We start from the raw sequence: 17,710 nt of genomic DNA, 5'->3' as shown, positions 1-17,710 counted from the left end.
GTAATTATAGTCAATATTAGTATTGTGTTAATTTAATTTCATAAAAAAATTTAAATAATAAAACCTAACATAACATTTCTATTACAGATAAATTATATTTTTAATTTTGATCTAATATTAGTAAAAACTAACAATATTTTAGTGAATACCATTCGTTAAATACATGCTTACAAAATACAAATTGTCAAATTTCTTTCAACCATTTTTAAATGTATGTTGCAGAGAATATTTAGGAAAAATAGTTTCCTTTTAATTATTACAATAAATTAGGGTAAGATTCGTTCATTATCAAAAAATCACTTTATTTATTGTAATAAAATTTTTTTTAAATGCCAACGATCAATGAATAATTAGTTGAATCAATCCTATTATACTGAGTATTGCACTGTATAGGATTTAAGTTAAACTATGAAATCATGAAATCATAATATTAAATTATTTAAGTGTGAATTTACTGACTTAAAACTGATAAATTGTGGATGAAGTCTTCTGGTGTAAGTATGTGAGATGAACCTGTGCAAAACACATAAATATAATTAATAAGTATTAAAATAAAAAGCAAAATAATTAGTAAAAATCTATTACTTTATTACCTATAATTACTTCCCAGTTTTTGAAATTACTAGTTACTTCATACGCACATCTTATCTCTGAAAAACTGATTCCTCCAATCACGAAAATTATTACTCTTGGGACATTTTTTATAAGCTGTTGTCCTTTGCCTTTATCCTTATGCCAGTGTCCATACCGTGCACTAGAAATGAAATGGAATTCATAGCAATATAGTCAGAACAAAATATAAAATTTTTTATAGTATGCTATAATAATTATATAGTAAATTATTGTGAGATTTATTACGACCTAGGATGTAGGGGACTCATGACAAAATTAATCAGTGGGGCAAAGCTAATATCTGAGATTACGCGCGATCTAATGATGATTTAAGCCCATGTATTTAATCAGTCACAGTTCTGCCTTTGAAAAAACATCACCTGCGTCAAAAAGTTTTGTTTATTACAAGAATTACCACAGAAAGTTAATTTTTCAGATAAATATAAAAATATTTTATGTTTCAGCTTTTTTTTTTCATTAAGTTTTGAATTTATGCAAATTATCGCAATATTGATAATTTACAGAGGCAATAATAATTATCTAGAGCAGTGGTTCTCAAGCTTTTTTGGTTCACGGCACACTATTGTACATCACAAGTTTTTGCGGCACACTCAATACAAATGTATTGGAATAAAGTATTGTTTTCAATATTTTTTACCAGCATAATAATTACAAATATCAAAATATTACACATTTATCACAGCACACTGGTCAAGAACCACTGATCTAGAGTCAAACGAAAGTTGGATCTGCTGTAAAAAATGTACTTAGAGGGTACTGTCTTGCTCTAGAAAATAAAATAAATAATAATACTGAAAATCGTTATTTAATTTAAACTAAAATTACTAAAAGACTAACAAAAGGTATTGTTTACTTTTAAAGTTTAATTTTTAAGAGTGTTTTAATCTACATTATTATAAATCAATAATTTAGGTGCATCTATTTGTGAAAAAGCAAAATGATTAGTACTAAATTGAACAAAGTAATTATTTAAGTGCAAATTGTTTTGTTTTTAATAATTTATAATAATTAAAACTTGTTTGAGATATGCAATTTTTTGTAAATAATTTATTTTTGTGCCGACCTAATATAATATTTAATTGTTTGTGCCCCAGACTGATTACGGTTTCATCCCACTTATGGGACAAAATAAATCATTTTAAATGTCAATAAAAAAATGTTACTATGGAATATTATAGCTAGATACACCTATTAAGTAAAATAAAGTATTAGTTTAATATAAAGATAGGTCTTACACCTTGTTTCCCTAATTGCTTTCACAATTATTTAGGTTGTATACAGTATAGATTGCAAAAATAAATTTAAAATAAAGAAAATAATAATAATAATAGTATTAATTATACACCTTGATGGTGCATGGTATCCAGATGAAGCAGCTCTGCCAGCGAGAAAAGGAAAATGTTTAGCATCTAATTTGTCTTCAATACAGTCTTCCATTAAATCTTTGATCACTGGTGTCCATCGAGACATCTGATATGTTTGTTCAGAGGTGCGCTCTTTACGTGGAATTTGATACTGTTTTTTTTTACTACCCTGAGGATATATAAAATATGTTTATTAAATAAATAATATTTATTAATTTTTTTAATACTTACGTCTACAATTGAATTGATACCGAGCAAATTCAAATTAACAATTGTTTGTTTATCAATTGGTGACAGTTGGGCATTTTGTATTAATTTATTAAGATTATCTTCTGATATTCCGTTCTTTGATAAAATATACAATATGATTATCCTTATTTTATCGTTGCTAGATACATTTTGGTCCAACAGTATAGGAACGATGCACCTCATATGATCTTTGATTTTCTCACCTTCTGTGTCTGTACCCGTAGCAAGATCTTGCTCTACTTTACAAAGTCTGTTCACACTACCTTGATAATGTTTCATGCAATCTTCAGCCAAATGCAAATGAGTTGAATATTTACTTAATTCTTTTTGATATTGAGGCATTTTTTTGATCATTGTAGATAAATTACTCATAGATGATTTACCTTCATCAACAGCAGACATGCGTTTAGAATCTGAGAATTTCTTTAACTTCTGTGTCACATTCCTGAAAAGAATAACAGAACACGATAGTATAGAAAATATACTGGCGTATAACTATAAATTATCGGCACCTGAGCAAATTTAACTTAAGATCTCAATGTATAACTATCTATTTTGTGCAAATAAAATTAACCAATTTTAAACAATTGATATATATTATAATACAATGCACTTTTTTCAACTGTACAAACAAGCCACTAGAACAATGGACCAGACACCATATATAAATAAGCCTGGATTACAACATAACCAGATGTACCACAGCCATTAAGACTTGAGCACCTTCACACCACCCAGCCTCATAAACACTTACAATATTGAACATCATTATAATTTTTGCTAAATTAAAATAAACCACCGTTTGTTCATACTTTGGAAATATTCTTCAAACTATCATTAAAAGTCATTGTCATCTTGAATGCTGAAAGGCTGCATGCAACAATAAATAGTTTTTTTTTTATTACTTAAGAAATTAATTTTTCTTTTAAACTTCAAATAAAATGAATATTACTATAAATTATTCAATAGTGGAATTAATTTATATTGTTTGATGCACTCGGTATATTTAGCAAATTTTAATATTCCAACCAGAGTTCACAATAGTCTAATTATATACAAATATTTCTACCTATAAAATATATTAAGACGATTAGATTTTTAGCCATGCAAAAAAAGTTGTTTTTATTAAATTTGAAACAATAAGATTAAGTTATTTAATTTTAATAAGATTACTATTACTTATGTGTAGGACCATGGAATTTCTTTAAACTTAAATTTTTTTTATACGAAATTACATGCTATATTTGATGAATTTTATATAATGAAAAACTAATTTACAAACATTTATTTCTGATTGATTTAAAAAAAAACCTAATTTAAAAATAATATGTTTTTTTTGGTATACAATTATTTTAACCCTAATAAAATTATGTTCCACAGTCCACACAATACCTTATGTGCTGCAGAGAGGTCATGCTTGCCCACTTTTTGTTATAATACATTTGTACTGTGCTCAATATTATCAGTGTAAGTAATTTACATTCTATTCACCTCAAATTAATTTTATAAGCATATTTTGTAAACAGTGTATATAGTTTAAAGGAATTTATCATTTTCTTAAAAGAAATGTCAATCATTTTAAAATTTTAATTTTATATATTATGTAAATGAAATAAATTCTAAACATTTAAGGACTTTTTAAAACCCTTTGCAGTACACACTAATACCATTCTATAGCCATGTCACTGAGAAAAGTTATAAACAAAGTAACCTAGTTAATTTATAAAACTTACTTAGATACCACGGCAATATGCTGATGTCTAAGCTCCATCCAGAGTTCGTCATTCTCATCCAATAACACTTCTTTAATGAGAGAAGACCCTGCATTGGCTTCATACCTTTTGAAAAAATATTAATTAAAATTAGAATGAAATGTTATAATTATAACTCACTTATAAACGTCATTTTCTATTGGCAAAAGGTCATAAGCCATAGCTTGAAATGTAAGTTCATGCAAGACCGGAGATGCACAATCGAATCCTCTGTCTAGTATAATTAACTGTGAACGCACTTTTTCTGGACCTTCGCCCATTGTTGGCTCATCAGCTTTATAAGCATCTAACTTTTGTTGTACAATTTGAGCCAATTCAGCATTACGTTCAAAATCGCTTCTATATCGTACTGATGGATATTCTCCTAATGTAGCACAAACTGTAGCAATCTGTTCTGCAATACGTTCCATGTTTGGGATGCGACTGCTAACTAGTAGTGGATTATAGTAACATTGAAATGTTTCAAGAGAGTCCAAAGAAAATACCTAAAAACATAAATTGATGAAAAACAATACTGACAAGTAGCTGTTTAATATAAAATATTGAAAAATCTAAGTATTAAAACAAGCATATTATATATATATGTTCTTTATTTAATTTATTTATGTTAAATAAACACACCTGACTTTCATATGGTAGAAAAGCGATGTTTATCTCTTTGAGAGTTTTAATTTTTTTGGCAGCAATCGAATTGCACAGTTCATTGAAGAGTTCTTCTTGACACACTTTTGTTAGCAATTATAATCAATTAAATGAATATAAAGCATGAGTTGCATATTATTGGCATACAAATATTATATTATTGGCATACAACTATTATATTATTGTGTTACTGGTGTTGGTGTGCTAAATTAATAGGATCTGTTGTAGTTTGATGCATAATAGCATGTAAAATTTATTTTAATATCTATTTTTAATTAAAAAATGTCAAAAATAACCAAATTTATTAACTTAAAATTTAACATATATAAGGGTCATCATATGATGAAGAAATTGAGAGACAAATTCAATTCACCAAATAATCCAACCTTAACTAAGTCAAATCTAATTATAGAACAAAGATAATCTATATATATGTATATATCTAAATATAATTTATTGTAAACCAACAAACATAAACCTAATGTATGAGATAGATAAAATTATATAAGTACCTTATATAAAGCATATAAATACAAATTATATATGCAGTATTATATATTATTATTAATAATAATAAAAGAAGTAATTTAAGAGAATATCAGCGCACTATTTGATTCTCTTCTCTGACTCATGAGCAACAAAATAAATTAACATTTAACAGAACCAAATATGTGTCGTTAGTTTTTATATTATAATGAATTCACTCATTATCAAACTTTAAGTTAAGATTGCCTATGTCTCATGCTTGCTATTTTATAATATGTTGATTTTTATGTAAGTTATGAGCATATAAATTATTACAATTTAAAAAAAGCTTATAAATTATACAAAAATTAAAATATTGTAATAAAGCCAATGTACCTTGGTAGGTATGTATAGTATTTACAAAACTAAAGAGTGGAACAAATAAAGAGAACACTTTAAGAATAATTAATGGTAACAACTATCAAACCTATGAAAATAATAGAAAATTTAATTAATAAAGGAAGATACCAAGCATATATTAGTTATACTACAATATTTAAAATGATTGCCAAAAATGTAACTATTTAATTTGAAGACAGTTTGTAATAGCTATAATTTTAAGTAGGTATTGGAAGAATTGTACACCAACATAAATGGAGATAAAAAAAAATATTTTACCTTCTGTGAAGAATACATGAGCATTTTTGTACATGAATTTCCCCGGAATGGAAAAGTCTCTGATAAGTGTAGAGATAGATTTTTCACAGGGAGTGATCAAATAAACGGCGTCCATTGTAGGCAACGGCTCACGGTTCAAGTGCAGGTCTTCCACAACTAAAACATACAAGAAAAATTAACATCAACACTTACACCTCTTGTCTTGAAAGTATAGTCATATCGATATTGAGAATGATGCTCACGGGTGATCCGCTCATCCGATAAGTCATGCATCTTGCAACATGAAGATATCATTCTCATCGCCAACTGATCGACTACTAACACCCGCCATTCGATTGGTTTTTCAACAGTACCAGTACCCTTTTTAAATTCTTTCCGTTTGATCACTTCGTCCATAATCTCTGTAAAACGACGACGGTTAATGTAGGTATGGGTTGTATACTACACAATTATATACGACGGTCGATAATGAGTGGCTGCCTATGGGACACACAGACCGAATCGCAACAACTTACTTTGTCCAACGATCGCTTTTAGTGCCATTTTTTCCAACGAATTTGATTGAATATTTGAAGACTGCAATGGCAGTAGAGAACTAGAGACAAACACTGAACAGAAAACAAGCTCGGGGGGTCGCTTTGTAAACAATAGGCACTCACTCAACTACTCAGTACTCACACCTTAACGCCTGGCACAGTGACGCAATGACGTAGTGGGTAGTCTACACTCTACAGTCACCACTCAGTCCACTCGACGACTCGACCAGTCAATAGTTACGATTTATATATTATCATTGTCCCGATCAGGGTATCCGGAGATAAGACCAAGCAACAAACAGCGAATATTATTGATTGTACGTTTTTGGAATCTCGGTGGAACCGTCAACGCTGCAGTGTGACCAATGAAGACGGAGTGAAAGTTACATCATCTCATCTTAATTGAATTTAATAATAATAAATAATCTATTTACTGCCTAGATTCTACATTTTACCACAGATTATAATCTGTGAGTTTATAATAATTCATAATAATCTGTTATAAATAATTAATATTTTGTTATTATAATTAATAATAATTTATTATAATCTGTGATTTTACATTCTAAACTCTAGAATGTCTAGATACTTATACTCTTGTAGTCTCGTCCACGATTTAAGAATTGAATAAATAATTATAACAATATATATTTATTATATGACGCTGATATATCGTACACGGTTAAAGATATACTGAAAGGTGGAAGTATAATAATAATAATATGTATAATGTATAGGTATCTTTAATTGCAATTCGTGGCTAATACCGTCTCTCACAACAATCATTTTATATTATAATACATACATGTATAAATGTGTTACAATATAACAGTCAACTAATAACAATTTAAAACTTTTAACTATTGATCTTAATCAGTGTCGGCCAAGACTTTGAGCTTTTCTTTAATTTTGTTAGTTTGTAAGGAGAGCATCCACGAAGCATGTGATCAAAGAAAGCGTCGCATACACGATCACAAGATTTTTATTCTTATTGTCTTTTAATTAATTTTCATTTACAATAAACGCATTTATAATTACTTTAACATAAAAGTACCATTAGTTGGCTTACAAAATATAACTCTTTAACTTTTCAACTGTTGGTGGGTGGGAGGTGTAGGAGGATACATTATACACTTACTATCCTAGGCAATAGGCATAGTACCTACCTATATATGAAAAAAATAATAGAGGTCTCGAAGGAAAATTGTGTTCGGCGTATTTTAAATGCAAGTCCAATATTAATATTAACCATAGGTAGCAATTAAACAGTTAAGTACCTAAAACTGACCACTATGTTGATCCTTAGTGGGAAAGATGGTTCTATCACCACGCAAATAGTACCAATATGTGTCATTGATTAAATATGTACCTACTTAAGTTTAGGTATACTTGATAAATGGCAGTACACTCAAGTACGTGTACGAGTACCTATGTACTACTAACTTTATCGTTGGCTGCCCAAAATTGGCGTTATATGACAACGCTGATTTCGCTGTTTTTTTTTTCAATGTTAAAATTATTGTTCCAGTAGGTTTGTTCCATTTACCTTTATTTAATCACATACATACATATAATACAAAATAATAAATTTGTAATACCATTTTGTATTTGCAATTATTATTTATATTAGAGTTCAAAATGTTCATTGCAAATATAGGTATCCAATATTAACTTCAGTAGGTAGGTACTAAGTGTTGCAAATTTGAATAATGTGTAATAAATTGTACATTATAAACGCCGTGTAGAATTTTTACCTTTAATACGATTCCTTAGCCTATGGTGTAGTATGACCTATACTTTCTTGATAAACAATTAATATTTGAGTTTTTTCAAAAAAAGTCAATTAATATAATAAAAAAGATAATATTTAAAAATTTTGTCTTCACCTACTATTCCGTTATGATAGGTATTAGTATTATTCCATTTAAAACATTTATACTAATATTTATAAAAATGTATAAATATCGAAAAAAAAAATTAAAAATAATTTTTCCATACTTATTTCATTATTTTATATTAGCAACTCCAAACTTGAGCAGTATAAATTGCTCCCTATCCCCCTGTGGACTTTTTAATTCAGAGGGGTGCGTTTTACTTTTGTGGATGCTAAAGGGGGTGATTCTACTGTGACTTAGATTAGACTAGGTTAGATCTGGATTTACCGCAGCACAACAATTTCTGACATAATCGGTTGACTTGTCTGAAAAAGAAGATTTAAGACTGATGATGACATCCATTGAGCTATATATAATTATTTTAGCAGGAAATCATCAATCTCAAGGTAATCTCTGGCTAAAAGTAATTTTCCTGTTATTGTTTAATAGTCAATGTTATATTATATTTATATAAAATTAATATTTTTAGTAAATTTAAGAATTTAGTATATAAAAATATATATAAAAATAAAAACTGTTTTTAGGGTTTTGTCAATTAGTTTAAGTATATGGTTGATTTAAAAATAAACTGTGTAATTGGTGTAACTCTAAAAATATGACCAAAGATACTTAAATGTTCACTGAACGAATATTTATATTATCTAGCATTTTCTATGCAGTATAACAGTGGTGACCAACTAGCGACTCTGGTCATAGTCGTATGCGGATTGCGTCTTATTAAAAAAAAAAACAATATTTACTTTTAACGATAAATACGATAAAATTATAAAATATATTTATAAACATTTTAGCTCTTAATATCATTGCATTTCTCCATGTGGCTCGTGGACGTATTCATGTTGGCCACCCCTGCAGTATAAAAATGTCAAGAATATTTTTATTTAAGTTGAGCTGTTTAAAGCAGTGGCGTACTTAGAGGGTTGCAGAAGGTGCATTGCACCAGGGTCCTTTAGCTGTATAATATATAATTTTAAATGGGGCCCATGAGCCCCTAATCGGCGTAATCAACAAGTAGCAACTTAAACTTTATAAGGGGCTCGAAAAATTAAGTTCACCCCTGTGCTTAAATACATAGATACGCCACTGGTTTAAAGGCATATGTAATTTTAGATTTTTATTAGTTTTTTAAAATTAACCCTTTGTCAATAAAAAATCTTTTCTCCGTCAATAAAACAAAATTTTAATATTAGGTTCATCATAATTTGTTTTTACCTAGGTGGAAATCAAAAAATAATTTAGCGTAAATTCACAATATTTTTTATAAGTGTCTAAAGTTAGAAGTTTGATAAATTTCGTTGAAATCTATGAAAAATTGTAGATTATTTTAGTTAGAAATTCATTAAAATGTGTTTATTTATATCAACAATTTGAAAATTCAATAAACGGCTCCTCACACTACATTGTTTCATTAGCAGTTTAGCATGATTCAAATAACTTTAACTTAAAGGTTTTAATTTATTAAATATTCTAGTTTTTCTTAATAGCAATTTTTTTATATTTCTTTTAGTATAAATATTTAGACGACTTGCAGCTAGTAGGTACCTATTTTTTTATTAATATCTCGTGAATTCTAATCGCATCTCATTATTGTGACAAAGAATTTTAATTTTAAACCTGCCAATAGAAATAGTTCAACACTAATTGTATTTAAATTACCTACACATTTACCACATTAATCAGTAATCCATTTGAAATATGGCTATTGTGCACTTTTATAGACACGTGTATAGATATAAAATATTGAAAGGATAATTCGATTTAGATTAAGTATTTCATTGTTTAAATTTCAAAGAATTCGAAGAAGAATCCGAAGAATTTGGTAAAGAATGAAGATATAATTATAAAAGCTATTATAATAATTTATATTAGTTTTCATACTACTTACATATTTAGTTATCTTGGTAACAAATTGTTAAATATTTAAAAAAAAAATTATTCAAAACTCAAATTCTGTGGTATAACTTCATCATAGTGCATTTAACAATAGGTTACATTTTATAAAATACAAATATCGATTTTAATTATTTTTATGTAGGTACTGTAAAATTTATATATATATGTCACTATTGGTTAACATAAATTATAATTTTGTATACCTACATGATACAATGTTTATAAATATTTGGACAAATTTTAAGATAATTATATAATTTTGAATTTATGTAAATATTGTAAATTTATGTATTAGAATACAATACAATACAGGGTATGCATTAGATTTTTCAACAATTGTATCCTGTATATCAAATAGTACATTGTATATGTTCAGTACATTGCATATATTTTTATGTAATTAATTTATATAAGTACAAACTTTATAATATTTTAACTTTCTAAATGGTGTTTTAACACGTTTTGTGGGCAGAAGCTACAAAACAAATTAAAAAGAATCCATTTTAATAATAAAAATATTTTTTTATTTTTTGAAAAAAGTCAAATTTTATAACTTGTTATCAGTGATTTGTACAAATACCAATATTTACCAGCCACAAAGCATAAAGGTTTGCGCAACATGTTACGTTGAGAAAGTCACTTGTAAAATTACCAAGTACTTGATGATCATTCATGTAGAAAACTAAATGTGCTCCAGGGATTGAACACTAAAAAGAAAAAAATGATTTTATTAAAAAAAATACCTGATAACTTAGAAAACTAAAACTATTTACATTTAGTATATACTATAGTTAAATTATAACAAAATAATATTAATTAAATATGACTCAGAAGTCGATCACCTAAAAAATATTAAATAATTCCTAAAAATGTAAAATAATGCTTATACATTTTTTCTCTAATAAATTTAATACCTAGCCATAAATATTAAAATATAACATGAATAATGTTTAATCTAATTTATTTTAATAACTTATAAATCAAATGCTTAATTTATATAACAATAAATTAAAACAGTTTATAGTATGTTAAAATGTAGTTAATAATATTGTTTAGAAATGTTTGAAAAATTTAATTACTTAATTAATTGTATAGTTTTTAAATGTAATTAAAGTTACTTTGTATCAAAATTATTTTTATTCATAGCTACCGCCTGTGCACACATTACTTGGTTGACTTGGTTAACCATGGTAGACATGGGGCTTGAACATATTTTTTCAATTAATCATAAGAGCGTAGACGATAATCATCTCATCAACCTGGCCAGACAGCCGCATGAATTTAGGTACCAATATCAATATATTTATTATTTATAATTAATTAATTATTTTTTTATTTATTTATGTACAAGGAAATAATTTAAAATATTTATATTCAAGAGTAAAATGGAAATGTAGGTACTCATAATATTAAATATTATGGTAAAGTTTCCAAACATTTTTTGAAAAATTACTTTTAAAAGAACTTATAAATTGTAGTTCATAAGTATCTATTAATATATTTTTATAAGTATCTATTGATATACTTTTTATACAATTTACTTACGCAATACAACTCTGCGTAGACCATCATCAAATGCATTAAAGGCATATGTCTGTGCACGTAAAAGGTTTGAACTGTATGATTGAAACCATGGATATATATTATAACCATATCGTTCATAATCTATGAAATGCAAAAAATTAAATTAAAATATAAAATGTACCTATTTCAAACATAAAATAAAATTTTTGCATTTGGGTATCGCTATGCTGTATGCACATTGTGTATTGTGTGGATTATTGTTTTTTTATAATTTTTTTTTATATATATATATATATGTTTAATTAATTGAATTCAATGGTGTAAAATAACTAGATACCTATTATACACCTACATTACTATATATATGTATATCATATTATTACTATTAAAATAATTTAGGTAGGTACCTACAATTTAGTAAATTTACTATTGGATATTAATACATTAATAATACAATATCTATAATTAAGTTTAGCTAAAAATTTGAAAATGTTATTATATGTTTAAAAAATAATAATAAGCTTTAAAAGTTTTGAGTACTTATAAAAATTATATTTTTAAATTACAACAAAATAACTTCAATATTGTCATTCATTATTAAAATATTTATCTAATTTTATCCAAAATTTAACTTGAAATATGCATGAAGAAACTTTTGTTATAAATTTTTATAATTTTTGGTTATGGCATGAGCTACTATAAGAAAAATTGTTTTAAATTGCTATTCCTTAGCCTTAATTGAATATTAAATAACATATTATTAAACTTTAAAATAATTGTCAAATTTTTGATTTTTTTTTTTTAAATTTGAACTTTAAATGCTTATAAAATTAATTTTTTAACTGCTGTTATAACAACTTATGAGGTGCAAGGTTATACATTTTTAAGCTTTTCAAATAAACAAAAAATTATATTAACATTTATAAAAAAAAATTTAAAATTAAAAACATTTTTTGGTGGTAGAAACACTAGTGACAAATCTTTTATTATACTTTTTAGTTTTTGAAAAACGAAAAATGTTTTAATCAACAATAAAAAAAAAAAAAAACAACTAATAAAAACCGAAAATTCGGTAACATTTGGTAAAAAAAATAAATGTATCTAGGATCTGTGGTTGTGAAAATAGTACCTATTATTAATATTCGATAACGGTTCGTATTTTTATTATTTATTAATTACTAGTTTTTAACAAAAACAAACCAATTTTGTTAAAAACTGGTTTTTGTCAAAATTTTCATTTTTTACTTATTTTTTTGTTGTTTTTTACGACGCATTTGAAAACTTTTGTGTTTATTTAATTTTTTATCGCTTAGCGTGCCTTAAATAGCAACTATATTCACTTTTCTACCCAAAAAATAATATGCTGAAGTGCTATACAAATATGCTCACATCATTTTTACTGATCTAAAAGTTAGGACACTTACAAAAATAAATAATTTAAAAACAAAATCATATTGATCATCGTTCCGTTCAAAATTTTAAATGTATCAGGTTGTTTACAGGTTTAATATAAAACAATTCAATAATTTTAAATTCAATTCATTTATTAACCATTTAGTATTTAACATGTGGAATATTTATTTAGATGTATACCTAATTGGCCATAAAAGTTAGATTTTTAAAATTAATTTAAGAATTTGAACCAGAAAAAATATTCAGGAATTCTTTGAACTAGATACTATATATATATATATCAATATATTATTTAAGTTTCAAATAGGTTACTCACGTTCAATAACAGATGATCCATTTTGTTCAAAATTAATAGACACTTTACAGCTAAACAAAATTATGACTGATGGAGGAAACAACACGTTTATTCGATGTGTATTAAATAAATGACGATAATTATGACTATAAGGTAATTATACGACAGTTGACATTCGAGCCTCGACTCATTAGTCATCAATACAAAAATGGTGTACTAGTAGCGCTTCAAGTAGCATGGAAGAAAAGTAATACTTAAGGCGAATGATAATTAAGAGGACGTCACACTCGCATTTGTTGTCTAAGTCTTACAAACGCGTAACATAGAAAATGTACGCTCAGAAGTTCACGTTTAATTCCGTTGGGTTAAAAATTAGAGTGATTAGACTTACTATGAAGCTTGGTGAACATTATCTGTGTTTTGTTTTTTTTTAATGATATTTCAGTTTTTAAATGAGTTATGTGCATTTTTATTTTACAATTTAGTATTTACTCGTGCATAACTCTCTCCAAAACTGAATAAAATTATCGTAAAAAAATTTACAACAAAACACAGATAATGTTCTTACCATAAAGTTTAATGATAGGTCTGTTCACTATAATTTTTAAGTTAACGGAAAAAAACGTGAACTGCTGAGCGTAAATTCGCTATGTTACGCGTTTGTAAGACTGAGATAAAAAATGTAGGTGTGGGTGTGGCGTCCTCTTAAAAAATAATAATTTTTCTTATTCGAGATTATCTTATTTGTAATTATGTAGGTATTATACATTGGTCATTGAACTGAATATAAGTAATAAAATTAAAATTATTAATCCAATATTTGGAAAAATGTATGATGAAAAATTAATAAAAACGAACAAAATCAAAGAATCAATTGGCTTGGTGCATTTGGAAACATTAGAAATTACTATTATGAAGAAATCCCAAATCTCGATCAAACACGAAATACGAGATTCTGGGATTATAAGTCTACTGTTGACATTTATAACATATTATGCAACAATAATGTAAACGTTTTCGTTGTCATGATTGATTATTAACAAAAACATATTTTTGATTCATAGATATTCCTTGTAGATGAAAAATATTGAGTAGCTTTGTTTTTTATATACCTAAGTCATAGGTACTGCAATAACGATTAAATAATATGAATAATTATCTAAAGTCTTTATTTAATTGATATTATATGCAGAACAATATGAATAACAATCAACTTTTTATATTATGTTTAAAATAAAATAAATATACAGTATAGGTACACATCGCAGTAGTACCTACATTAGGAATACTTGGGACTTGGGTGGCAATTCATGCTGCAACATATTGACAGCATCGAAGATAAATAATTCACAGGCCACAGACGCGCGTAGACAATGGCCGCCATACCTTAAGCATTATATGATTTTCATTATTAGCATATTATCAGGTCTTTAAACTGGACTGAGTGGACTGGCCCACCCTCGATAATATTATTGTCATTATTGAGGCATATCTTTTTCCGCTGAGCCGAGGGCTGGAACCCGATTGAGCACAGTTTACCTTTTTCATTACCCTATTGAGCATAGATACAATTAAACAATAGAAATCCAAAATATAACACGATTGAGCATAGAAATACGTACAACGTTGCCATTTCACACAGAAAAATAAAAATTTAAAAAAAAAATTGAAATTTTTACAGGAATTATTTTATAATAATGATCAAGCTATTAATTAGTGTATAAAAATATAAAATTAAATTATTTTACAAATATATACAATATACATAATTTATGTCCAATACAGATTAGTCTTAAAGTTAATAATAAAATAATAATTACATAATATAATAAACAATAGTTCATTTTTTTATAAATATATATAATATAATTCAAGTCCTATACGGATTAGTCTAAAAGTTAATTTACCTATTGATGTAATAAATTGAGTATAATTTTTTTTTAAATAAAAGTGTGTGTAAAAAAACGTTAATAATAAAATAATAAATAAAAGTTCATTTGTTCTATAAATATATATATATAATTCATCTCCTATACAAAAAAAAGTTAAAGTTAAAAGTCTTAAAGTTAATTTATATATTTAATTTGAATATTTTTATTATGCTATACAATATGTATTATGTGTCAACGTTTTAAAGTGGTATCCCTAAATACTTATTTCCCACTTTTAATAAATATTTTAGTAAATCTTTAGAACATTTATTTCTTAAATATTCATCGTAAGCCATTATAGTTGCATTAATTTTTTGCATTTCAATAAAACTCATACTTTTATAACTGTCGGTTTCAATTGACCGAATTTTTGTCATCGTTTCAGCTTGCGTTTCTTGTAAAACTATAATTACCAAGTGTATGTGTGGGTGAGACTTATAAAATTGTGAATTGTAAGTTCTATGAAAACTTTCAACAGCGTTTGTTGTTCTAAAAAAAAACATTTCATAGAAATTAAATTGACATTTTTTTTATATTTAATAATTAGACTTTGGATGATCTACCTTGGATCAAACATAGGTTCTTTAGCCCATATATTTGGGGGAAATGAAGATTCATCATCTATATAATTATTGAAAACATAATCGCTAAATTCTGAGCAGACTTCATCATTTGGGCAGACACTCATGAGTTCGACGAATGCATCGGCTACTTCATGACTAGGAAGAAAAGCTAATCCAAAAAAACTCTTAAGCCAATTTCCTAGTTCGTCGTTTTCTTTTTTATAGGCTATTCTGAGAATAGAATCGCTGTTTATCTATAATGATAATTAAGAATACAATTAATATATAATTTTTTGATTTGAAATTATTTTGTTCTTACTTTTCGCCACCATGATTGTCCTAAATGAAACCGACAAGCTATTAATTGTACATTTTCAAAAACTTCATACGCGGCTTGGTGGGCTGCCTTTTCAAAGTCAACGTGTAATTTTTTTAATATGAACTGACTTCCTGTATATTCTACACATACGTTTTGTAGGAATATCCACATTTTTTTATATGTATCTTTTGATTTTTTAAATAAAAAAAAATAAACCAATGGCAAATAATAGCCATTTTTATATCCATGAATAGAATATAGTTGTTCAAAATATTTGGGTGCATTATTAAATGTACCATCGGCGAAAAAATCAATACAATCATGCTTAATCATAAATTTTAGGTTGAAATCACAAGTAATACATACAAAACTATTGTCTTCGGGAATATGTATGAATGGTTGTCCACGAAACTTAAAATCATCTTGAGTTTTCATTAAATTCAACTGTAAAAAAACGTCTTCCGGTGACTTAGGCAATTTGGAAAGTACTTTTATTCGTCTATCGTACATAGCTTTACGAACCGTTTTTAAATCTTTATGAACAATTGAAGATTGTTCTAAATTATTTAAAAGTTCACTTCTGATCAACTTTAAAGGTTGAGTTGATAGTGACTCTTCAGCACGTCTTTTACAATTTTCACGTAATACTTGCCTTTCTAATTTATTAGGTGAATTTCCTACATGATTATGTTGTCCACTTGATTTAATAACGATATTTTTATCTGGCCCAGAATAAATCATAGCTGTACAATTATTTTTTGTGCACCGCCATTTTAATAACTCGCCTTTTTTAATTAATCCAATAAATCTGTACTTAAAAGCACCAACATTGGCTAATTCTTTTCCTCTCTCGGATAAAATAACTTTTATTTCACTAATGTCCATCGCGTTCTATGTATATAAAAAAAGTTATCTAAAACAAAACGGTGTAACGTACTAACGCGTAACGACGAACGACACTAACCACTAACGCCTGATAATATTGAGTCTAAGTTACTTATATTTTGCCATTTTGGCAATACAAAAGCCCACTTCTATATGACTATATTATATTATGTAGATAACAAATAATATCCAATCTTACAGTCGTACAGATAATCTTAATTGGCGTAATCGACAATGCATGAGTGTACCTATTTTGATTTTACGATTACGTCGATCCTAATTTCCTACACGACTCGTATATTATTTATCGATTAAACTCGTGCCGCTTTTCAAAATATGGGAAACCACGATTGAAAATAATCACCACGACTAGTAAAGCACACAGATTGACAAATATTTCCATTTCATAGTACTAGTATTTCAAAATACGCGTGTAGTCTAGCTGGTTGTAGTCGGACAAAAAAATTGGCAACGTTGCATTTATTTGACTGTGCTCAATCGGGTTGTTAAAAAATATGGACCGTGCTCAATCGGGTTTTTTCAAAATAGGGACTGTGCTCAATCGTGTTTCACCGGAGCCGAGCGCCAAGTGCCAAGCGGCAAGAACAAGTACTAGCGGTGATCGGGCGTCCGGTTTAGTTATATCTTATATC

General features: G+C 27.0%; 3 protein-coding genes across 3 annotated transcripts; all 3 read right to left on the bottom strand.

Moving 5' to 3' along the window:
• Positions 1-217: 217 nt before the first annotated feature.
• Positions 218-6,565, bottom strand: LOC107169565 (protein ROP-like). The gene is made up of 10 exons (XM_015519336.2): positions 6,319-6,565; positions 6,046-6,204; positions 5,804-5,959; positions 4,640-4,743; positions 4,139-4,503; positions 3,980-4,084; positions 2,229-2,691; positions 1,979-2,166; positions 594-754; positions 218-513 (listed from the first exon to the last, which is right to left on the bottom strand). The coding sequence occupies exons 1-10, from the start codon at positions 6,344-6,346 to the stop codon at positions 452-454; spliced, it is 1,791 nt and encodes a 596-aa protein (XP_015374822.1). The 5' UTR covers positions 6,347-6,565; the 3' UTR covers positions 218-451.
• A 235-nt stretch (positions 6,566-6,800) lies between these two features.
• LOC149058536 (uncharacterized) lies at positions 6,801-13,494 on the bottom strand. Its single transcript, XM_089218393.1, has 5 exons — positions 13,381-13,494; positions 11,673-11,792; positions 10,708-10,834; positions 7,783-7,885; positions 6,801-6,807 (listed from the first exon to the last, which is right to left on the bottom strand). Exons 1-5 carry the CDS (start codon positions 13,399-13,401, stop codon positions 6,801-6,803), a joined length of 378 nt encoding a protein of 125 aa, XP_089074519.1. The 5' UTR covers positions 13,402-13,494.
• Positions 13,495-14,877: 1,383 nt separating this feature from the next.
• On the bottom strand, positions 14,878-17,626 carry LOC149058535 (uncharacterized). The gene is made up of 3 exons (XM_089221092.1): positions 16,173-17,626; positions 15,854-16,107; positions 14,878-15,779 (listed from the first exon to the last, which is right to left on the bottom strand). Exons 1-3 carry the CDS (start codon positions 17,055-17,057, stop codon positions 15,491-15,493), a joined length of 1,428 nt encoding a protein of 475 aa, XP_089077218.1. The 5' UTR covers positions 17,058-17,626; the 3' UTR covers positions 14,878-15,490.
• Between the last annotated feature and the right edge of the window lie 84 nt (positions 17,627-17,710).

This window comes from Diuraphis noxia, unplaced genomic scaffold, assembly GCF_037042655.1.
Source record: "Diuraphis noxia isolate RWA-SAM2 unplaced genomic scaffold, SU_Dnox_SAM2 contig0002, whole genome shotgun sequence".
In the NCBI taxonomy this organism is placed as follows: Eukaryota; Metazoa; Arthropoda; class Insecta; order Hemiptera; family Aphididae; genus Diuraphis; species Diuraphis noxia.
The sequence above is the reverse complement of the archived record's forward strand: the minus strand, read 5'-3'. Positions and strand labels throughout refer to the sequence as shown.